Source organism: Eurytemora carolleeae, unplaced genomic scaffold, assembly GCF_000591075.1.
Source record: "Eurytemora carolleeae unplaced genomic scaffold, Eaff_2.0 scaffold925, whole genome shotgun sequence".
Classification (NCBI taxonomy): domain Eukaryota; kingdom Metazoa; phylum Arthropoda; class Copepoda; order Calanoida; family Temoridae; genus Eurytemora; species Eurytemora carolleeae.
The window spans coordinates 120,245-144,802 of record NW_019396823.1 but is presented as its reverse complement, the minus strand read 5'-3'; the positions used below and the strand labels follow the sequence as shown (position 1 = coordinate 144,802).

Sequence of the window (24,558 nt, the reverse complement as noted above, 5' to 3'; positions counted from 1 at the left end):
GGATCCATCCTGGCCTCCCTCTCCACCTTCCAGCAGATGTGGATCTCCAAGCAGGAGTATGATGAGTCCGGACCCGGAATTGTTCACAGAAAGTGCTTCTAAATTTCCGACAAATCTGTCACATCACATCTTTGATAAACATCTCATTGGTTTGGAATATTACATTTGTTTGTTGTGTTAAATTAAAATAATTTTCTGTATCAATATTCCAAATGTCGGTATGATTCTGATGATTTACGTTCATTAATATTATGTTGTTCATTGTTTTATACCTGGTTTGGATAACAATAAAAGATTCGAGAAGATTTTGTTTTTATCAATTTCACGTCAATTTTACCTTTTTTCTTTTTATTCCAATACTATGCGTAAAGGGTTCAAGATTTTTTTTACTTGTCAAATATGAGAAAATCATATTTTTTGTGAAGATGAAATAATTCTACTGAGTTTTATATCTCCGGTAATATTGAAAGCACAAAAAACGCAGACCACTTTTTTGAAATGCCAGGGCTAGGAGAATCATGTGATAATTGTTTCAAGAATCATACATGTTAAAGTAGATAGAAGACTAAATGTCACAAATAAATTCAAATATCAAAGACGACTTTCAAGTCGTCTTGGTATTGTCATGTTTCGTGGGACACCCTGTATGTCATACTAATAATTCTGATAGATCAAATAACAACAGCTGGAAATATCAAAGGTTGAAAAGATATAGGGAATAGAAATTTTGTGTTTGTGGCAACGACTCAGTTCCTTTCAACGATTTTCTTTCTTTTGATTTCAATGTACAGACAACGAAGATGATATTCTAAAGGGCGAATTAAAAAAAGAAATTTCCTGGTGAACTCCTATAATTATTTTTAGAAAAAGTACGATGCTCTTCCAACAGAGCAGTAAGAATGTCTTCGCTACTTCAAAGCATGGCAATACCAATTAAAAATGGTACCCTTGAAACCTTTATCTGATTTATAATGTGGAAGATATTGTCGTTTTTTATTACTATAAGTTTTCCTGCTGTAGAAATGCGCAAGTCACTTTTGTAGAAAACCACAATTTAAAATAAATTATCAATTTTCAAAAATTATAAACATCGATATCTAATTCACCAGATAGAACTTCAAGGGTACCGTTATGAATCGGGCGTTGACATCTTTTCATGTAGGGTCACTTGAAATTAAGTCTACAGTCCCATCAAAGTACTTATATCGAGCTAGAAACAATAAGATATTTAAGAAAGAATTTCAAGAGGAAATTTCGTATAAAATGTTTATTGATCATCTTCATTTTTAACATTTTAACTTGTACGTTTTGAAGTGTAATGAATTAATTTAGTTAGATTAGCATATTCTTGAAGTTGTCTTGAATCCAACCTTGATAAATTCGAATACAATTAAAGTGGAAACTTGGAACAATGTGAAGTACTTTGTGCAGCTTATTCTTTTTCCAATTGAGACAAATTGTTTCGTAAGTTTTCATTCTTCAAGTGTTTGAAGGAAATTAAATCAATTTATGTTTCAAAATGAAAAAATCGTCATGAAATTTTTTTTTCTCAACAAACTTGCAGTGTGTTCCGATAAACCTGACAAATTAAAGACAAAGCAGTAGTGTGATATTAAATATGCCTTGTTAGTTAAAAACAGAAAAATTATCTTTTATTATTATAGATACGGTTTTAAATACGGTTTGTCTATCTGAACTATTTCATTTATATTTAACACCAAAAAAGTTCTGTAAAAGACTCCGGTATAACAACGACGACATTTTATCAATGCTACTGCAGAATTACCCACAAAGGATGAGACTGTAAAGATGGCTTGAAACTCTTAATATGACGAATTACGATCTTAAGGTTTTTTTAATGGTTTATTCAATGATTTGACAAAGAAAGAAACAAGGTAACGGTTTCAGAAAAAGTATATTTAAAATAAATATAATAGTATACATTCCGTACAGTCGTCTCTGAAGTCTTGTCCTTTGTGGGTGAATCTGTAGGATATATATTGTTAGATTCTATACTATCCGACCCTATTCCGTAGATCCATAGTATATTTTAACAATTACATATGTTAACACACAAATTCTTAATCTCTCCGACTTTGATTCAACATCTAGATAATTCCGAAATATATTTTCTATGATTTATACAAAGCATGATCTAACATGATATTTTTCTTCATTGTGAACTGGAATAATTGAGAAGGTTTAAACAACATACAGTTAGATTAACCTCATACTATATTATCAATGTTGCACTTACACTCGTGCACTACAGTAAACTGTACACTATACGCGTACTGTACACCGTACGCTGTACAGCGTTAATGAACAGCAAAACTTTACATTTTGTTCAACAACAAAATCACAAAAAATACGATCAGAAATTTTCACAAATTTGACCTGGTTATTGTACAGTTAATCTAAAATATAAAATTAAAATTCAGCGTTTTTCATAAGATTTGTTTTTGAATTGCACAGTTTTATATGGCTGACATCTACACGGCGTAATTATTGAGCAATTTAACAATCCGCCCTCCCCCCGCTGAAATAATTAGAATTTGATTTCTTATAAAGAATAAAAATGGCGGTTTTTAGGTGTTTTCAAACCTTAGGATACTAGAACTCTAACCCTAGGATACTAGGACTTTAACCTAGGATACTAGGACTCTAACCTAGGATACTAGGACTCTAACCTAAGATACTAGGATTCAAACCCTAGGATACTTAGGACTCTAACATATTATAATAGGACTCTAACCTAGGATACTAGGACTCAAACCCTGAGATACTAAGACTTGACCCTCGGATACAATATGACTCGAACACTAGGAATACTAGACTCGAATCTAGAATACTAGGACTCGAACCCTAGGATACTAGGAGTCGAACTCTAGGATACTAGGACTCGAACCCTAGGATTCTAGGACTCGACCCTAGGATACTAGGACTCGTCTCTAGGATACTAGGACTCGAACATTAGGATACTAACTAGGACTCGAACCCTAGGATATTAGGACTAGACCCTAGGACACTAGGACTCGAACCCTAGGTCTAGATCCTGTCCTGGATTTCTCTGCATGATCTTGTATAAGGGTACTCCTGTATACCCAGAACAGTTCCACCAACTTCGGAAAGTTAAATCCTAAAATATATAAAAATTCAAGAAAAAATAGTAAAGAAATATATTTATGAAAAATAAATATAGCAGTTCTATGTTATTTAAGAATTTTTAATAAAATAGATGTAAGGAATAATAATAATGTTTCACAACGTTGATGTATGTCGTCTTAGCTGATCATTATTTCAGTTCATTCAAGGGTGAGTTGTAATCATAGAGAATAGAAAATATATTAGAGGGGAATTTAAAGCATCTCTCGATATGAAATATTTCAGTCTCTTTCAGCCTGAAAGGGAGTTCAAAGTGTACAAACCATGTAACTGTTCACAAATGATATGCAGTAGAGTACATTAATAAAGTATGTTCCCTAGACTATTCATTTCAATTTCGAATTTTTTAAAGCTGTTGAATAAACTTTATAATGAATTAGGTGAATAAAAAACATCATTTGATTTATAGTTATAACGGAAAATCGTCGTTTGTAAAAAGAAAGGCATAGAGTCTATGTGATATGATCATTAGTCAATTATGAAACCAGCCTATTTCATAATTTGGTTTTCTTTTAACATTAATTTTAGATTTTCTATAAAATGATATTCCAGGGCCCAAAAGGTTATACAGCATAAATATGTGAAGTACACCTGCAGTATGGAAATAGTACAACAAAATGGCCGTTTTTCACTTTTTTCTAGTAAATTTCCCTCTAATATATATATTCTATTCTCTTTGGTTGTAATACAGATTTTAAAACATGTTAACCGTTTGGGGTTATAACAGGTTAGGTTGTGAAGTGGGGAAAGCTGAGAAAAAGTCCGAAAACTGAATTTTACAACGATTTTTTTATAATAAGGTTTTACTTAACCTTTACCGCGAGATTGAAACTTTTTAATATAGAAACAATTTTCTTCTTTTGGGTAAATTAAAGAGTTTTTCATGATAACAAGAGAATTGAACGATGAAAAATCGTTCAAACTCCGCTCGACGAAAGCTTGAGAATTATTTTGATGAGAAATGATCAACTAAGCACTAACCTGGAACCACTCTCTAAAGGCCAGCCAACCAAATGTATCTATCACAAGTTTACGCTGTCTGAAATCTGCTGCCTAAATCAAAGATCAATGTTTACAAAATAGTATTTTAGGATATTAAAATGTGATATCATACAGTGAGAACCACAAACTGTGAAATAGGTTGACGACAACTAAGCAATCTAATGTGCATTTTTTGTAGAAAATAGTTTTACCAGTAACTTAAAATCAACTTTTTAATTGAAATGTGAACAGTCTGTACTGCGTACAGTGTATCCTGTTCATTGTACTATTTCAAATCATGTAACTTGAATCTAACAACCGTCTCCCCATATTCCATAGTTTTGTGGGTACCCACAGTACATACATCCTTGCGGACATCGTAGGTTATGTACCTGATGTACGCATGGTAGGTGTCCAGGTATAGAACATATAGGACAAAGTACTCCAGCCTGCTCGACCCAGCAGCTATCCTCCCAATGCGTAGATTCAAGACATCTAAATATACAATCCTAGTGTACTTTTTATTTATAAACATCTTTTTTATAATATTTATATAATATTTATAACTAAAATAATATATACAGAATATTTATAACTGAAAATATATACAACGTTATCGCCTCCTAAGACACCAGCCTCCAGATATGTTTAACTGGGACATATATTTATCTGGGTCATCAGCCTCCGGATATAATCTTATGGGACACCTGCCTCCAGATATATTTACCTGGGACACCAATCTCCAGATATATTTACCTGGGACACCAGCCTGCAGATATGTTTACCTGGGACACCATCCTCCAGGTTGAATATCCTCCTGACACTGCCAGTTCTCATGACCAGCATGATGACATCTCCAGCAATATCTTATCTTCGCGTTCCTCTCCCTTAATATACTAGTTAAACACATTGTGTAAAACTTTCAATATCGACTTTTGTTCTGCTGGCTAGGTGGTCGTTTTAGACAGTACATACTACATACAGTGAAACCCTAAATAACGAATACATCGGAAGAATTTATCAAATGTCGTTTTGACAATTTTTCAATGAGTTTTATACAATATTACGTAAACTTCAGTATTTGCGAAAATAAATAAATTGCCATCAATATGTGGGAACAGTTTTAAAGAGTTCCATGTAATCATTTAATTAAATAAACTAAATATCTACAACATTCCATTATCAGAAAGTGAAGAATACGACATTTGATGAATTCTTTCGATGTATTCTTTATTAAGGGTTTCACTGTAGTGTATTTAGTAGGGTTTATGTACATGCAGTCATAAGCTTGATCCAATAAATCTTGCCGGGCTGGGAACGGAAACGGTAATTTATGTTCAAGCTATGGACGTGGCCTGAATATGGAGTCTGGTTTGCATTGTGTTGGATGTATAAAACATTCATAATTGGAATAACCAAAATGCTTAATTCACTTTGTTGTCTTATTATCTTGATGCTTTCCTCCATAAAGTACTTTTTCGGCAAAGTTATTTTTTTGCGTAAGTCTTTCTTAATGATGCAAACTTTATACCTTGACATACTTCGCTTCCTTCCTGATGGTCGTCTTGATCTCTGAGGTTTGCTCTTTCTCCAAGCCTCTTCCTCCTCCTCCTCACTCCGCTCTGACAAGGTATCAATCTCCATGTTGAGTTCTCCTCTCTTGAATCCAGGTTTAGAAACCAACTTATCCTTGTCAACCATTGCTGCTGCTAAACTAAAAAAAACCAAATAAAATCTACAATTAACTCAAACTTCTCTTTAAAATTTTAGTTAAAGACTGATGCTTACCTTTCAATTCTTTTTTTCCTTGCTTCAGGGTCGTCGTCTTCGCTTTCTGTACAGTCACTGAGCTCACTAATATCCAAACCAAATGGTTTGTACGTCCATCTAGAAACAAAATACCAAAATCCCAAACTCTCCAAACCAAATGGTTTGACTGGCGTTTTAAAATTCGAAGTTTCAATCAAAAATAAATTACATATAGGCTAATAGCATACATCTTTTTCAAGTTTTGCTTTTTGGATATTATTTATTGAAAAGTTTTTTAATCAATTGCTAAAACATAATTTGTTTTCAGAAGTTTTCAGAAGTAACGCAAAAAGCAATGATACCTGGCTAAATTTGAATCGTCGTTATCTGATTTTTCATCAATTACAATATCAAAATCAGACTCATGATCATCTTGGTAAACTGTAACATCACTCTCATATCCAACCTCCTGAACATTCATATTCTCAATCCAAACTAAAGTGTGGTTTTAAACAGGCTGAGGTGGGGGGGGAGCCTTTATAGGGTTAAAGAAAAGTTCAAATGCGGCTCTGAATTGAGGTTTAAATAATAAAATAGATCTCTGGGCGGTATTTGTAAACAAGAATAGATGCATCAGTGTTCCTCAAGTATCCGAGGAGGATAAAAGCATTTAATTTTGATAAGTTTGATAATTCACATAATAGTTTCCTAAGACCAGAATATTTCATTGATTTTTTATGTGATTTTTCATGTCTCATGTTAGTTAAAGCCTAACAATGTTTAGAATAGAGGTTTAAAATATACACAATCTAAAGTCTAGTAAATATCTAACCTAATGTTTAGAATAGAGATTCAAAGAATACACAATTTGAGTTATAGTACAGTGATAACCAGAAAACTCTGAAATGTAAAGACGACTTTCAGACTGAAGATATGACTATAAATGGTCCAATTAGCATGGTACGCAGCAATTGTACAGTTTAAACAGACTCATTTCACTTAATTAGTGGTTTAATAACTGTCTAGTAAAACTATTTGCTATGTAACACCATCAAAGTCGTCTTTCTATTTCAAAGTTTTCTGGTTATCACTGTAAATACCTAACCGAAGATTTACAATAAAAGTTTAAAAAATACACAATCTGAGGTCTAATAAATACCAGAGCTAAGGTTTAGAATAGAGATTTAAAGAATACAATATCTGAGGTCTAATAAATACCAGAGCTAAGGTTTAGAATAGAGATTTAAAGAATACAATATCTGAGGTCTAATAAATACCTAACCTGAGGTTTAATATAGAGGTTTAAAGAATACACAATCCAAAGTCTAGTAAATACCTAACCTAAGGTTTAGGATAAAGGTTTAAAGAATACACAATCTGAGGACTAGTAAATACCTAACCTAAGGTTTAGTATAGAGGTTTCAAGAAGACACAATTTGAGTTCTAGTAAATATCTGCTAAGGTTTAGAATAGAGGTTCAAAGTACACACAATCTGAGGTCTAGTCCATACCTGAGGTTTAGAGTACGTATCAATGAATGTCGGGGTTGAACAGGTTGAACTGTCGTCAACATCTCCAGAAACTTCATGATGTTTCTCTTCCTTATGTTCCCCTCTCTCCTTGGAACCACCTGGAGGCATACATTCTTCTTCTTCCTTCTTTACCTCCAGTTCATCCTTCAACAGTTAAAATATTTAACTCGTCGATTTTGGTGATTTGTAAGATTTAAGCTACAGCTCAAAGTTTAATTTAGGCTTAAACTTAACTTTTAAGTTGTAAGTTTTCTTTCTTTAGTTTTGGACTCTAGAGAAGAAAAAATGTTAATTCTTACCTTGTCTTGGAGATCTTCTCCTGTAGGGGTTCTTGTCAGGCAGTAATCATCCTTAAAAGTAATTTTTTTGGTTAATAAATTTTAAAATAAATTGTTTTCTATGAAGTATACTTTTTAAAGTTTTTAAAGTTATATTTTATTGTTACAATGAATCCCATGTTTGTGGTAGGAAAATTTTACGAAAATATACTGAAAGTTTTTTCTCTGTAGATTTTTGTTTTGAATTTTGTGTTTACCTGATTTTCTGGTCGGAATGAATTCAGGTGTGTCAGGTTCAATGTATCATCTGGAATAGTACTGCACAGAATAGTCATAATACTAAAATTCGTCTTAGATTCCAATAACTTGATAAACTGATATATAGTATATTAATTCTAGATATCTTGTCCTGAAAACGATGCATATATAATGGTTACATTCTTTTTGAATGTAAGATAATGTTTAAATTTAACATAAAATCTTGTTTTTGAAATTAATGAATTTAGTAGAGAAGTAAATATGATTCCTAAATCTTCCAGGAAGGGAATGTCGTCTTGTATCATGCGCAAGTATTGAGGTTTCAATAGTTTTTAACTCGTCAAGCTTCAGTTCAATGTTCTGCAGTCTAAATAAATATTTAGAATTAACTTTTTAAAAAGGTACAATCAGATTCTTTTTTACCTTTTTAAGATGAGACCTAGTCCATCCTTGGCTAGTTCGACCCGGCCATCATGCTCCACCTCTGTGGAACATGCAACCCTATCTTCCTTTCCAATATCAAGCTGCTGATCAGTCTGTTCTCCGCTTGTTTGCGTTATTGCATACTGACGTTCATGGTAGTCCTTTACCTGAACATATCTACATTTATATACAGTATACATGGTAGTCCTTTACCTGAACATATCTACATTTATATACAGTATACAGGATAGTCCTTTATCTGAACATATCTACATTTATATAAGTATAGATGGTAGTCATTTACCTGAACATATCTACATTTATATACAGTGCACATGGTAGTCCTTTACTAGAGCATATCTACATTTATATACACTACACATGGTAGTCCTTTACCTGAACATATCTAAATATATATATACAAAATACAGGGTAATTCTTTACCTGAACATATCTACATTTATATACAGTATACAGGATAGTCCTTTACCTGGACATATCTACATATATATACAAAATACAGGGTAATTCTTTACCTGAACATATCTACATATATATACAGTATACAGGATAGTCCTTTACCTGAACATATCTACATTTATATACACTATACATGGTTGTCCTTTACCTGAACATATCTACATTTATATACACTATACAGGGTAGTCCTTTACTAGAGCATATCTACATTTATATACACTATACAGGGTGGTCCTTTACCTGAAAATATCTACATTTATATACACTATACAGGGTAGTCCTTTACTAGAGCATATCTACATTTATATAAGTATAGATGGTATTCCTTTACCTGAACATATCTACATTTATATACAGTATACATAGTAGTCCTTTACTAGAACATATCTACATTTATATACACTATACAGGGTAGTCCTTTACCTGAACATATCTACATTTATATACAGTATACATAGTAGTCCTTTACCTAAACATATCTACATTTATATACACAATGCATGGCAGTCCTTTACCTGAACATATCTACATTTATATACACTATACAGGGTAGTCCTTTACTAGAGCATATCTACATTTATATACACTATACAGGGTAGTCCTTTACTAGAGCATATCTACATTTATATACAAAATACATGATAGTCCTTTACCTGAACATATCTACATTTATATATCATACAGGATAGTCCTTTACCTGAATATATCTACATTTATATACCATACAGGATAGTCCTTTACCTGAACATATCTACATTTATATATCATACAGGATAGTCCTTTACCTGAACATATCTACATTTATATATCATACAGGATAGTCTTTTACCTGAACATATCTACATTTATGCACTTTAAAAGGTAGTGCTTTACCTGAACATATCTACATTTATATACCATACAGGATAGTCCTTTACCTGAACATATCTACATTTATGCACTTTAAAAGGTAGTGCTTTACCTGAACATATCTACATTTAAATATCTTTACTTTACAAAATGCACTTTTAATGATAAATGATTACTTACGTATATTTAGAAATGTGTATACATTACAGTGAGAGTTATACACTTTGAAATATAAAGACAACTTTTAAAATGAAGTGATGACTTTAATGCAATGAACATGAGACACAGCAAATGTGCTGTAAACAGACCCATTTCCCTTAATAAGTAATTTAATAAGTTAATTTGTAAGCACATCAAATATATTTAATTATCTTCCGATTCCGATCCTGGTTTTCAGTTGTATGTATACATGTACAGTGTACACGGTTGTATGTACTATGTATGCATGTACAGTGTACACGGAGGTGTCCACGGAAGACCAACTTTTGAAAATAGTTGAGCGCGGTAGCTTTTCCCATTACAATATGTACTGTGAGTAATAATCTAACTATGTATCTCAATATCTCTAAACTCTAAAGTTTTCCCATTACAATATGTACTGTGAGTAATAATCTAACTATGTATCTCAATATCTCTAAACTCTAAAGTTTTCCCATTACAATATGTACTGTGAGTAATAATCTAACTATGTATCTCAATATCTCTAAACTCTAAAGTTTTCCCATTACAATATGTACTGTGAGTAATAATCTAACTATGTATCTCAATATCTCTAAACTCTAAAGTTTGAAAAAGACCTATATAGATATTTTCTTCTTGAATTTTTCATGTCACCTATCATTTTCATCGTAAATGTCCAGAAAGTTGAAATCCGTTTTTTTTATTCCAAAAAACCGCAAAAATATGTACGTTTTTAGAAAACGAGCATTTTTGACGGTTTTTTGGACCTAACTCATTCTATATGCACTTTAAAAGGTAGTCCTTTATCTGAACATATCTACATATAAATATCTGCACTATACACAATGCACTTTTAATGATACATGATTACCTACGTATATTTAGAAATGTGTGTACATTACAGTGAGAGTTATACATTTTGAAATAAAAAGACAACTTTTAAAATGAAGTTATGACTTTAATGCAATAAACATGAGACACAGCAAATGTGCTGTAAACATACCAATTTCCCTTAATAAGTAATTTAATAAGTTAATTTGTAAGCACATCAAATACATTTAATTATCTTCCGATTCCGATCCTGGTTTTCAGTTGTATGTATACATGTACAGTGTACACGGAGGTGTCCACGGTTGTATGTACAAAGTATGCATGTACACGGAAGTGTCCACGGTTGTATGTACTATGTATGCATGTACAGTGTACACGGAGGTGTCCAACTTTTAAAAATAGATGCGCGCAGTAGCTTTTCCTATTACAATATGTACTGTGAGTAATAATCTAACTATGTATCTCAATATCTCTAAACTCTAAATATTTAAAAAACACCTACATAGCTACAACATATTTTTTTCTTGAATTTATCATGTAACATATCATTTTCTTCTTAATTGTCCAAAAAGTTGAAATCCGTTCAAACATTTTTTTTTAATTTTAAAATTTTAAAAAACCGCAAAAATGTACTTTTCTAAAAAACGAGCATTTTTGACGGTTTTTTGGACCTAACTCATTCTTTTTTATTAAATTTTTAAAAATTTCAACGGATCGGAGTTCTCTGATTGAAAAAGAAGAAATTGATGTCTAACATCATAATTTCATGATTTTTTTTTTTACTTTCTTCAGCTCTTTGGTGGCGAATATCTCCTATAGGATTTAAGATGTGTTGACCTAAAATTTTCAGAAATTACTCACAGTGCAATGGGAAAAGTTACCGCGCTCATCGCGCGCGCCATTTTTAAAATTAGTAATCATTTGTGAACACATTAATGTACAGTGTACATAGTGGACTTTTGATCTACACAATTTATAATTACCGTGCCGGCCCAGAATAGACTTGGAAGATCATGAAGATCAATGGTTCGGTTTCTTGATCTCTTCTCATCCAACCTTGTGATCCTCTCAACTCCAGATTTCTCCAGGTTGTAGTAGGTTGAGTAGGAATCATTGTCGGAGGAAAACTCTGTCATAAATATTAAGGCTTTATTAGAGTTTTCAGGTTGAGAGGAGAATATGTTCTCCGAGTCTAATTTAACCAGGTTCTCTTTCACAGTGTCAGTTTCATAATCAGTATCATCTAACGTTTGGTTTTCTGACCAGGTTTCAGTCTCCTCAACTCCGTCCAGAAGCAGAGTAGATGATTCCTCTGCTCTGTGTTCTAGTATAGATGTTTGTATCTGGTGTTCTTTGCTAGTAATCTCCTCTCTTTTTATCTGTACTCCTCTACATAAAATTGTTTAAGGAGTTTTATAAAGACTAAGTTGTTTCAGATAAAACTGCTAGAAACATGATAAATACAGATACAAGGTCTGAACTGAATTCATTTTTGTATATTTGTAAAGATGGATAAATATATTTGCATAGAAGATTGCATGGATGATTTGCTAAAATGCATTAAAAAATTTTAAATGGTTATATATTATTGTAGTAGCTGAGTTTCTAGCAATTATATTGTCTGAAATCACATCATAAACACAGTTTTCGATAAGCATAGTAAGGAAATGAAAAGCTATTGCAATTTATTCTTGATGATCAGAAAATATTTTTTAAAAAGGATTCTTGAAAATTAAATATTGTTGAATCAGAATCTGACGCATTTAAAGCTGAATATTTTTAAAGCTCAATGCTAAAAATTAGTGAACAAAATTGAAATCAACCCATACATAAATTAACACCTTGAAGAGGGGGAAATAATTCTAGGGTGGAGGTGGTTTGTTAAAATTGATGGCAAAAAATTGGTGTAAATACCTGGTTTTATTAATGTACTGAAGTTCATAGTCTGACGAGTCGAGTTTCTGTTCCAGGTTGGTTTCTAACCCTTGTTCAAGGTTTGATTTTAGTCCTTGCTCTTTTCTTTGCTCCAGGTTGGTTTCGGACATTTTTTCAAGGTTGGTTTCTGATATTTCTGAGTAAGTTGAAGTTAGATTAACATTTTGTTCCAGTTCTGCTAAGCACTGATTTATTAGAGTCTTATGTCTGGATGATATAAACATGTCTGCCATAAGCGAGGTTGAGGCAGATACAGAGGATATATACTTCAAACCTGGTTCCTCTACGTTAGTTATCCTCGGATTCATCTCGGCCTCTTCCTGTGTATCCATGGGGGTATCAGAGCTAATGATGGGAGCATTGGAAACTATGAGTATATCTTCATCCTGTCCTTGATGTTTTATAAATATCCTGGCCTCTACACTGTACTCCCTTGGGCTGTCCTCAGAGTCGGAGTTAGGTTCTGGGTCAAGCTCAGGATATTTACAGGATCGGCTTTCCTCAAACTTCTTTGAGTCAGATTTTATATTTCCGTCTAGTCTTTCACTTCCTGTAAACTTAGATCAGTTTATAAATAGGTCATTATATATGTATATAGATTAGAGGAGAAATTCAAAGTAAACTTGTTTGAAGCTGTAACCCCAATTTTTCTCTTGTAAACTGATCTTAAAGGGAGTGTTTGCGAAAAATGAAAGGGGGGTATAGGCTTATGTCATAAAATATTTGATGGTGATTGCTGCTAAGCTTACTTTTATCTGTTGGGTCTGTAAGGAGAAAATTGTTAAAAACTACTCAGACCGAAGAACGTAGCCTCCATACAAAGTCAGAAAGTTGCAATATTCAACTTGGATCGTAAAAAATCAATTTAATTCCAAACAAATCATTCAGATATTACAACCTATAATCATTGATTTTTTTCGACGCATTCGTATATAGTTTATATTTCATAATATTTTTTACGTGTTTCATATACTTTATGACGATTATGTCCGCTAGGTGTCTCTGCTCTTGATGCTTCTGGAGTTCCACGTGGAAGAGACTCCAACAAGACCTAGCGACAAAAAACTATATACGAATGCGTCGAAAAAAATCAATGATTTGTTTGGAAATAAATAGATTTTTTACGATCCAAGATGAATATTGCAACTTTCTTTATGGACGCTACGTTAATTCTTTAGTATGAGTCGTTTTTAATAATTGTCTCCTTATAGACGCAAGATATAGAAGTAAGATTAGTACCAATCACCATCGAATATTTTTTGACGTAAGCCTATACCCACTTTAATTTTACGCGAATACTCCCTTTCAAGTGGTCTACACAAAAATGGATAATTTAAACTGACAAATAGTTACAATATCTAAAAGAAATTATGATTTCTCAACATCTTTGTACTCCGTATATACTTGCAAAATAAAATTGATCTAGTTTCCTGAGAATCCAGGTTTTATCCGTTCTACTGTAACCAAATCCTTCCTCATTTCTTCATCTACATTAAATCTTTTTGCCCTCCTAGCTTCAAGAATCTAAAAAAGAGAAAATTATCAAAGATAGAGATTGGACATAGAAACTAAAGTGGGTTGATTAGTTGAGAGATGACTTGTTTTATATAATTCCTTATAGACATTTTTTCTTTCTTTTTTTACTGATTTTTTGATAAAATAAAAAAATTATTTGAGAATGTTTGTATATTTAACATCATTACTTTTAATATCAATTCTAATAATTGTGTTCTTTGAATTATTACTAATATAATATACAACATCTATTTATATACTTTGCTTGTCTATCTGTTTGTCTATCAGGGTGTTTGTGTCCAATAAACGTTAAAACGACTGAACTGATCGGGTCAAAAATGTTTGTGGGACCTGGCGTCGGGAATATCTAGGATGATCGAATTTTCAAAAATTTGCCTCTCACAAAATTCAAATTTTGAAAATTTGCGACATTTTTTTTACAATGTGTGCAAAAATAACATGTTCATAATTGAACGATGGGCGTGAAGCGCCCAAAAAGCCTAGTTACTATTTGTTTATATAATGTTGTGAAATACAATAATTAAAAAAAGGAACCCGATCTAAAGAACCTGATCAAGAATAGCACAGAATTAGGAACCTGGAACCAGATTTACCGAATAAAAGAAATAGTTGAACCATGTAGATTAAGTTGAACCACTTATCTTCCGCTGGACCCAGCGCACAAAAGAACTGGTTGAACGGGGGTACGTGGTTCAACTACTTCTCAATGTTCATTTAATCTGGTCCTAAGTATGTATACTAGGGAACCTGATCAAGTGTTCATGAATTTAAAATTCTTATTTAGAAATGCACCAATAGAAACATCATAATCCTAAATTTTAAATTGTTACTGTTAAAAGGCTTTGGGACATTTCATAGATAACAAAATCATAGATATTTCATAGAAAGGACATTAAATTATACACAAAATTAACCTGTGGAACTGGGCTCAATGCTGGTAGGTCAAAAGGAGTCATCTCACGGTTTAGCTCTCTCAAGGTTTTATGATTAACCTCAGATCTGATACTAGTCAGAGTATCCTTCATGTTAGAGATCACATCATCTAGGTTAGAACCAGAGGAGACAGGTTCGGTTCTTAGAGATCTGAGAGTTTTCTTCATGTTGCTCAGAGCTTGGTCTATATTCTCCATCCTGACATAAAACAATATGTATTAAGAACATTAATCAAAATATTATTTAATGGAATAATTTACCTCACATTCTGTGTAACTTCATTTTTAAAAGATTCAAGCTTGTCTGCCATGTTACTAGAATAGAATCATTTTTATGTATTTAGTAATATCTGGACTTTACCTTAGAAAAATTAGAGAAAACTGAGGAAAAGGAATATATTTTATAAATCCAGGGCATTAACAAGGAATTAATAAAGTTATAATCAGGAAACAAGATCAATAACAAGGAAGCAAAATCAAAAATAAGGGCGGAAACTTAAGGAGGAATATAGTCACTAGAGCAGAAAAAAAAACTAGATCAGAAATAAGGAAACTAGAGCAGTAATAAACAAATTACAGCAGTAATTAGGAAATTAAAGCAACAATTAGGAAACTATAGCAGGAATAAGGAAACTATAGCAAGAATTAGGAAACTATAGCATGAATTAGGAAACTATAGCAAGAGTTAGGAAACTAGAGCAGGAATAAGTAAACTAGAGCAGGAATAAGGAAACTAGAGCAGGAATAAGGAAACTAGAGCATGAATAAGGAAACTAGAGCATAAATTAAGAAACTAGAGCAGGAGTAAGGAAACTAGAGCAGGAATTAGGAAACTAGAGCATGAATTAAGAAACTAGAGCATGAATTATGAAACTAGAGCAGGAATTAGGAAACTAGAGCAGGAATTAAGAAACTAGAGCACGAATTAGGAAACTAGAGCATAAATTAAGAAACTAGAGCAGGAATTAAGAAACTAGAGCAGGAATTAGGAAACTAGAGGAGGAATAAGGAATATGGAAACAAGAGAAGTTGCGAACATGAAAATAAAGAAATGAAAACAGAAAGAAGAAAACTAGAACAGAATCGAGGGATCAGGAATTAGGATTACAAAGCTGATAAAAAGAAACAACTTAAAATTTATGTTTAGGAATTATAGAAAAATGCATCAAATTTAATTTATTCTTCCCTGATTGCATTTTCTAGTTTATCTGAGGAAATATTTCTACAGAGTCCTGATCCAGGTCCTAAACTACTAGAGCTGGTGTTGCAGCTGTATGGAAAGGACGGATCAGGTGGATGTTCCTCCAGGTTTGATGATAATCCTTGTGAACGACTTGACTCATTGTGTTGGGTTGAGTATGAGGTAGATTTATATTCCTGGGACGTATTGCTCAAGGTATCCTGGTCTCTATGTTGGGAGATCAGGTTTACCAGACTACTGGAGAAATTCTCTGCTCCAGATAGCGAAGTTTGTCTGAAATGGCTTGGACGCTGAAGCTTTACAGGAGTCTGGCTCACTGAGCTGTCAATATATGTTTCTTTCAACAAGAAATTCTTCTTCTCTGACTCAACTATCTGGGTTTTAGTATTTTCCTCCGATATTTTAGAACTCTCTTCAAATGTTTCTTTACTCTCCGTAGTAATAAACTGTGTACTGTATGGTTCTGTTGTTTGTATATCATTGTACTGAATGTCATGCTGAGTTATGTGTTCTTCCTTCCTATTGGAGAAAATTTTTTCCGACGAACTCCTTTCATGATCGTTAGTTCTAACTGTAGAAATGGTTGGAGAGGCATCAAATATAGAAGAACTATATGAAAGGTTACTAATAGATTGACTTTTTGACTCCAATGATGTTTGCGTGGATGGGAAGGACCGTTTAGCTCCGAACCTACCCTGAGGAGCTCTTCTACTCTGAACTGGTCCGAAGGGTGTAGCAAAGGGATCATTTGTCGGGGACGGAGATCTGACAAACTGAACCCCTGTAATCTTCACAGGAGTTGTTCCCCGGAGACTTCTCCTCCTCTCAGAGCTAGAAGCGGAGGATATGGATCCGGAGCCGAATCTTTAAACCATGAGAAAAAATATTTGAATTTTGATTTGACTCATTTCTATTTTAAAACAAATTGTAAAAGGAATAAAGTTTTTGGATCAAACTATGAGTTTTTTCATCCCTATATCTCTATATCTTTGCAAGCCGAATTCGTAGAGCTTTTAAATGTTAAACTATGAAATCTGTTAAACTATTAATTCTATTAAACTCTGAATTCTGTTAAACTATGAATTCTGTTGAACTATTAATTCTGTTGAACTATGAATTCTATTAAACTATGAATTCTGTTAAACTATGAATTCTATTAATCTATGGATTCTATTAAACTTTGTATCCTGTTAAACTATGAATTCTGTTAAACTATGAATTCTATTAAACTTTGTATCCTGTTAAACTATAAATTCTGTTAAACTATGAATTCAATTATACTTTGAATTCTGTTAAACTATGAATTCTGTTAAACTATGAATTCTATTAAACTCTAAATTCTGTTAAACTTTTAATTCTGTTAAACTATGAATTCTGTTAAAGAATGAATTCAATTATACTTTGTATCCTGTTAAACTATGAATTCTGTTAAACTATGAAGTTTTTGAAGTTGATTTTTAAACTTAGGATAATTCTGCCAGGCAACCCGGGTCAGAAACTTCACCATTGAGCCCCCCCCCCCGATTTTTTTCTCATTTTTCAATTAAGCGGATGCAATAGCTGAACCAGACTATTAAGATTGATCACGTTATGGGGCGTATAGCCTCTTTCTTCATAAAACTCATCTAGGATAGAATCAACTGTTGTGTTTTAAAGGTTTATTTTAATTATTTTAGGTGGTTTTATAGCAAAGTGGGGTTAAAACTTTTATATTTTTTACCCCTTATAAAGCTAAGTAAAAACTAGAGGGAAGCCCATCTTTTTGGCCGAAACAAAGTACATCTGATGCTGTCTAGTTAAAAACTCGCTAAAAGCATTTTTAAATTTGCAATTTAAAGTAATGTGTTATACTAAAGTTTTAAATTAAAAATCAAACACCCAAGCCTGAAGCAGCCAATGTAAAATAATTTAAAGCCCCCACTCATTGCCGACCTTTTGAAATTTTCAATGAACTATTAAAACAGTAACTTTGGTGAGTTACCGAAACATAAACAAATAAAACTCCTAAAGACCTGAGAACTAAAATAGCTAAAACAAAAAATGATAGGTAAGCTAGCTGTTTTATTATCAATAATTCTGTTAAACTAAGAATTCTGTTAAACTAAGAATTCTGTTAAACTATGAATTCTGTTAAACTAAGAATTCTGATAAACTAAGAATTCTGTTAAACTATGAATTCTGTTTAAATATGAATTTTGTTTGATAAAATAATCTGAGTTTCAAATATCAAAGGTATATAATATAGTGATTAGATGATTTGTATAATAAAGCTCTTCTCTCATTTGTATTTCTATGTATTTATGTTAGCTATAGCTAGCCAAACGGCAGGACCAAATGGGCTGAAATTTTTTTATGGAACCCTTGAGTACCATGCTGGGGGTAACATAGGCTAAACAAAATTGAATTTATTTTTCAAAACTCTAAATAGTTTTTTCCAAAATTAAATTTTTTTCTTTCAAAATCGATTTAAAAAAATTCCAGGAGCAAAGCCGGGCACTTTAACTATGAATAGATAATAATAGATTTGTTTACAAAAAGATTAAATTTAATTGAAAGTTAAAGATTCCTAGAGGTAAGCGTAACCCCGAATATATCTGAGGTATCGCTAAGATTCTCCTGACTACCCAGAGAAAATCCATTAATTTTGATCGGAAACCCACATCTAAGAAAACCTCAATCTTTTATTTACTTTAAAAATACTGTAAATGCGTATTTTATTATTTTTCCCGCATTTACGGTTTTATTAAGATTGATTTATTTCCTTAATCCTGTTTTCAGGTTTATATCCTCCGGGGGTTCAGAACTGCTTCTCTCCAGTAGTGTCATTTAACTTGATATTTCCAGGTTTAAGTTGAAAACTCGAGGAGTAACTGAGCTTCCGGTCAGGTCAGCTTAGTTCTCACTCTTTAGCTCAGCTTCTTTCTTTTAATCTATCTATCTATATATCTATCTATCTATATTTCATGTATACTTCTATCTTTCTATCTATTTAACTTGCTATCTTTCTATCTGTATGTAAATAACGTTTTATATTTCTGTCTTTTTATACTTGATAATACCGATCTGTTCATCTATTTACAAACTACATAGTTATCTATGGATTATATCTATATATTTATGAATCTATCTATCTATCTATCTATCTATCTATCTATCTATCTATCTATCTATCTACATATATATCTATCTATCTATTTGCGTGAAATGTTGAATGAAAAGAGTGTATAATGAATGAAGACTGTATAGAGAACTGTTCCTGCTGACTTTACTTCAGGAAGCAATGTAAACTGTAAACATGTATACAGGGTGTACACGTAAACAGGTAAACTACTTATATACAGGGTGTACACATAAACAGGTAAACTACTTATATACAGGATGTACACATAAACAGGTAAACTACTTATATACAGGGTGTACACATAAACAGGTAAACTGTAAACATGTAAACAGGGTGTACACATAAATAGGTAAACTGTTTACATGTATATAGGGTGTACAAATAAACAGGTAAACTGTTAACATGCATACGAGGTGTACACATAAACAGGTAAACTGTTAACATGTATACAGGGTGTACACATAAACAGGTAAACTACTTATATACAGGGTGTACACATAAATAGGTAGACTACTAATATAAACTTTTATTTAATTTTACTGCATTTATATACATTTAATCAAATGATTTTTTCCATACTAATTACTATTTATTTCCAATAAAACAAAAAAAAACATTCATTAAAGGTACCACGACATCTGCTTAATTACTCTACCCTTTTCTCTTTGGGAAAATTGCTCTATATTTATTTTCTCTATGGGTCAATTGCTCTACCGAATTTCTCTACTGGTCAATTGCTCTATAGTTATTTTCTCTATGGTTCAATTGCTCTACAGTTATTTTGTCTATGGCTAAACATAGAACTTATAGCCCATCCTAGCAACAGTGCTTTTAAATATTTCATAGAGAAAATGGTTGGCACTGCCTTTATGGAGCAAATGCTAAGGTCTTTGAGATATATAGAGCAAATTTTCAGAGAGCATAATGTTAAAAGAACAAAAATGTCGTAGCGTGTCATTAACTTATTCCAAGTTATTCTCTGGAGGAAGAAATCCTGAAGAAATAACATCTTCTCTTTCAAGTCCTGAACTCTTCATCTTCTCCTTGGAGAAACTAAACTCATTCTCTGAATCCTCTCCCACCTCGGGATGCCTAAATATTTGTATTAATGCAGGGAACGCAAATTCCAAAACGTGTTTTAACCTGACACTCAGAGTCAGGCCAAATCACGAGTTGGAACTCTTTCTCCGTGTAATTTGGAATAAAAAAATAAATTTATAATTATTCTGCTTTCGAGTAAGTTTGCGACTTCAAGACTGCGCCATAAGAATGATATTTATCATAAGAATTATATTTAAAAGTTCTATTTTTTTCATTTTGCCCAAATCGTAAAAAATGTTAAAAACAAACATAATAAACACTTCTACCTGAAATCTACATGATGTAAACAAAATAAACACTTCTACCTGAAATCTACATGATGTAAACAAAATAAACACTTCTACCTGAAATCTACATGATGTAAACAAAATAAACACTCTACATGATGTAAACATAATAAACACTTCTACCTGAAATCTAAATGATGTCAACATAATAAACACTTCTACCTGAAATCTAAATGATGTAAACATAATAAACACTTATACCTGAAATCTACATGATGTAAACAAAATAAACACTCTACATGATGTAAACATAATAAACACTTCCACCTGAAATCTAAATGATGTCAACATAATAAACACTTCTACCTGAAATCTAAATGATGTAAACAAAATAAAAACTTCTACCTGAAATCTGCATGATGTAAACATAATAAACACTTATACCTGAAATCTACATGATATAAACATAATAAACATTCTACCTGAAATCTACATGATGTAAACATAATAAACATTCTACCTGAAATCTACATGATGTAAACATAATAAACACTTCTACCTGAAATCTAAATGATGTCAACATAATAAACACTTCTACCTGAAATCTAAATGATGTAAACATAATAAACACTTATACCTGAAATCTACATGATATAAACATAATAAACATTCTACCTGAAATCTACATGATGTAAACATAATAAACATTCTACCTGAAATCTACATGATGTAAACATAATAAACACTTCTACCTGAAATCTACAATGAGAATCAATCTATCTCCCTTGGAATCATTGACAACTTCGTGTTGGAAACTATCATCTATTATCGTCCATTGTCCTGGTTTCCATCCAACCGTCTGGTTTCCAATCTTCATGTACAGGTCCCCTGTACAGTATATAAACTGAATAGTATATAGGGTTAAAGGGACTGTAAGCGTAATGACAAGTGAACTTCTATTAAAAGAGGGACATCTCCGATACACAACAGTACTTTTTAAATCTTAGACTGATCGTCGAGGACATGTATACAGTACATTAGTGTACATGTATACATGAGTACATCAGTGTACATGTATATCTGTTAAATGGAAAATGCTGCATGCGTAAAAAAGCCGTAACTCAACACGTATGACCCAATACTTATTCTAGGAAAATCTGGATCATTCTTATTGAAACAAGGTGTTCAAAAATTCAAAAAGGAATATTAAAATTCTCTCACTTCTAGAAAGTAATTATTTATAATTCTTAACAGCTTGCAAACAAAGTGTTTAACGAAAACAACCGTTTCTGCAGATTTATAAGGAAAAGTCTGTCATCCAGGTTTATAAATAACTTTAATAACATGCTAAGGATAAAAGATCTTTAAATGATTAAAGATAAGAATACAATATCTACCTTTTGGAATAATAAGTCCTAGATGTGCTCTTAGTCTTGAATTAGTGGGTCCTGGAAATATCAAAATATTCAAAATCATAAAAATTAAAAACTCAAGAAAAAATGTAATATTTGAATAAAGCTGACCTGCGTGCGCGGGTATAACTGTTCCAGGTTTTACCAAGGAGAAACTTGCTTTACATTTAGGACAACCTCGGGCCTCGGAGAACTTTTGAATTAACCTGTACAATGGATAATTTAGTAATTATAATTAATACATTCATCAGATAAAAGAGAAAACTCGAGGTTTAAGTACAACAATAACCTGCAGCTTAAAAGAGCATGTTGACAAAGTCTGGTTTGTTCCTGAGATGTTGCAAGAGCAACTCCTTTAATAGCAACCTCACTCCACGCACCCCTGCAACCATATATAGTTTAATTTAATAGCAACCTCACTCCACGCACCCCTGCAACCATATATAGTTTAATTTAATAGCAACCTCACTCCACGCACCCCTGTAACCATATAGTTAAATTTAATAACAACCCACTCCACCCACACCTGCAACTATATATAGTTTAATTTAGTAATACCCACTCCACCCACCCCTGTAACCATATAAAGTTTAATTTATCAATACCAACTCCACCCACCCCTGCAACCATATAAAGTTTAATTTATTAATACCAACTCCACCCACCCGTGCAACCATATAAAGTTTAATTTATTAATACCTACTCCACTAACCTTAAACCTTTAATTCCCTGCCAACCTGGATCCATATACAACACTAACCTTGATCCTTTCATTCCCTGCCAACCTGGATCCATATACAACACTAACCTTGATCCTTTCATTCCTTGCCAATCTTGATCCATATACAACACTAACCTTGATCCTTTCATTCCCTGCCAATCTGGATCCATACACAACACAAACCTTGATCCTTTCATTCCCTGCCAACCTGGATCCACTGCCCAAATTCTTCGATTTATCTTCATCAGATCTAAAGCTTCATCACGTATCAATTTCCAGTTTTCTCTTAAAAATATAAAAATGAAGCAAATATCATTATTATCACGTAAATTATTTACACTTTTCTCTCCAAATTTTAAGAATTAAAATTAGAAAAATTTGCTTATTTCATTTCTGACATATATGGACAGTTTTTTTATTAATGTTTGGGAAACAAGATAATTTGTTTAACAAATATTTACCTAATAGTTGCCAGAGCTTTCCTGACACTTGCGTTGAGATCCTTCGTCTTCCAAACTGGTTTAGCGGTCAAACCCTGGATAGCGTTGATTGGTCGCTGATACCGGGATAGATATATTCCTAAATTTTCTTTGATCAGCGTCATATTCATTAATGATCAAAGACGATGTAGAATTCGTAACCAAATTCCCATGTTTATTGGGAAACCCTGTACTACAGAGTTACACCATTACATGCAAAAGATGAGACCTTAGAGGCAACTTTATGGAATTTACTCAGTCTTTTTTTTTTAAATGATCTGATCTGCCTTATTTATTCTATCTTCAAAATTGTAGGACATATTAAAATCCGTTCCAAATCCAGTTTGTAAAATAAACAACTTCAAGGTTTTATCAATTAAAAATAAACTATTTGGATTATATCAATTGAAGAGTCTATTGAAGGATTTGTTATCGCTTTCTCAATTATTTTTATATTTCTCATTTTGTTTGATCCATGGTAACTATCCTTACTCTACTCCTCAACCAGGTTTAAATATCCGATCTTCTCCGATCCATGGTACCTAACCTGACTCTACTCCTCAACTAGGGTTATATATCCGATCTTCTCCGATCCATGGTAACTAACCTGACTCTATTCCTCAACTAGGTTTATATATCCGATCTTCTCCTTTCCGTTACTAACCTGACTCTACTCCTCAACTAGGTTTATATATCCGATCTTCTCCGATCCATGGAAACCAACCTGACTCTACTCCTCAACTAGAAACTATTGTCTATGTATAACCTTGGCAGTTTTTTAATATATTAAGTAATAGTCGAAACAAGAATCATTTTACAGACTTGTTTTAAAGTATTCACACCTTGAATAAAGATAATTACATGAAAAGAAAATTTCCGAAGACGACCTTCCATCAAATCTCCCGGAAAGTTTACCAACATCAACTCCCTTTGAGGGTTTGAATTCAACAGTTACGCAAAATAATATACGCTCTACACTTTGGTACACCAATGTTGTTCACGAAAAAATTTTACATCCGTTTTAGTTCAGAGTTAAAACAAAATAATCCTGACCAGCTCTGAGTTTGTTAATATTCCGCAATACAACCATGGAAATTCTTAACTCTACCTAGAAACAGGACAACAGGGAGCCTTCAATCTTAAAGTTTATAGTAAAAAGTTTTCCAC

The 24,558-nt window shown here is 32.5% G+C and overlaps 2 protein-coding genes across 2 annotated transcripts; both read right to left on the bottom strand.

Annotated features, from left to right (window-relative positions):
* Positions 1 to 2,109: 2,109 nt before the first annotated feature.
* On the bottom strand, positions 2,110 to 19,440 carry LOC111709074 (uncharacterized). Its single transcript, XM_023482662.1, has 20 exons — positions 19,092 to 19,440; positions 18,897 to 18,992; positions 16,316 to 17,194; positions 15,391 to 15,444; positions 15,112 to 15,328; positions 14,092 to 14,185; positions 12,641 to 13,211; positions 11,710 to 12,115; positions 8,387 to 8,553; positions 8,232 to 8,330; positions 7,963 to 8,023; positions 7,727 to 7,777; positions 7,407 to 7,571; positions 6,258 to 6,364; positions 5,935 to 6,033; positions 5,678 to 5,860; positions 4,932 to 5,033; positions 4,539 to 4,641; positions 4,147 to 4,218; positions 2,110 to 3,139 (listed from the first exon to the last, which is right to left on the bottom strand). Exons 1-20 carry the CDS (start codon positions 19,154 to 19,156, stop codon positions 3,029 to 3,031), a joined length of 3,702 nt encoding a protein of 1,233 aa, XP_023338430.1. The 5' UTR covers positions 19,157 to 19,440; the 3' UTR covers positions 2,110 to 3,028.
* A 578-nt stretch (positions 19,441 to 20,018) lies between these two features.
* On the bottom strand, positions 20,019 to 24,063 carry LOC111709080 (aspartyl/asparaginyl beta-hydroxylase). The gene is made up of 8 exons (XM_023482666.1): positions 24,056 to 24,063; positions 23,374 to 23,491; positions 23,096 to 23,197; positions 22,481 to 22,573; positions 22,303 to 22,397; positions 22,177 to 22,227; positions 21,532 to 21,667; positions 20,019 to 20,543 (listed from the first exon to the last, which is right to left on the bottom strand). The coding sequence occupies exons 3-8, from the start codon at positions 23,155 to 23,157 to the stop codon at positions 20,414 to 20,416; spliced, it is 567 nt and encodes a 188-aa protein (XP_023338434.1). The 5' UTR covers positions 23,158 to 23,197; positions 23,374 to 23,491; positions 24,056 to 24,063; the 3' UTR covers positions 20,019 to 20,413.
* Positions 24,064 to 24,558: the final 495 nt, after the last annotated feature.

Coding starts and splice junctions, on each gene's coding strand:
- LOC111709074 (XM_023482662.1), bottom strand. CDS start 19,156: ATGACACTACTGGAGAGAAGCAGTTCTGAACCCCCGGAGGATATAAAC. Junction 15,329..15,390: donor GAAGTTACACAGAATGTGAG/GTAAATTATTCC, acceptor GTTTTATGTCAG/GATGGAGAATATAGACCAAG. Junction 5,861..5,934: donor AGGAAAAAAAGAATTGAAAG/GTAAGCATCAGT, acceptor GGTTTTTTTTAG/TTTAGCAGCAGCAATGGTTG.
- LOC111709080 (XM_023482666.1), bottom strand. CDS start 23,157: ATGAAGATAAATCGAAGAATTTGGGCAGTGGATCCAGGTTGGCAGGGA. Junction 22,228..22,302: donor AGTTATACCCGCGCACGCAG/GTCAGCTTTATT, acceptor TGATATTTCCAG/GACCCACTAATTCAAGACTA. Junction 21,668..22,176: donor AGGACTTATTATTCCAAAAG/GTAGATATTGTA, acceptor TATACTGTACAG/GGGACCTGTACATGAAGATT.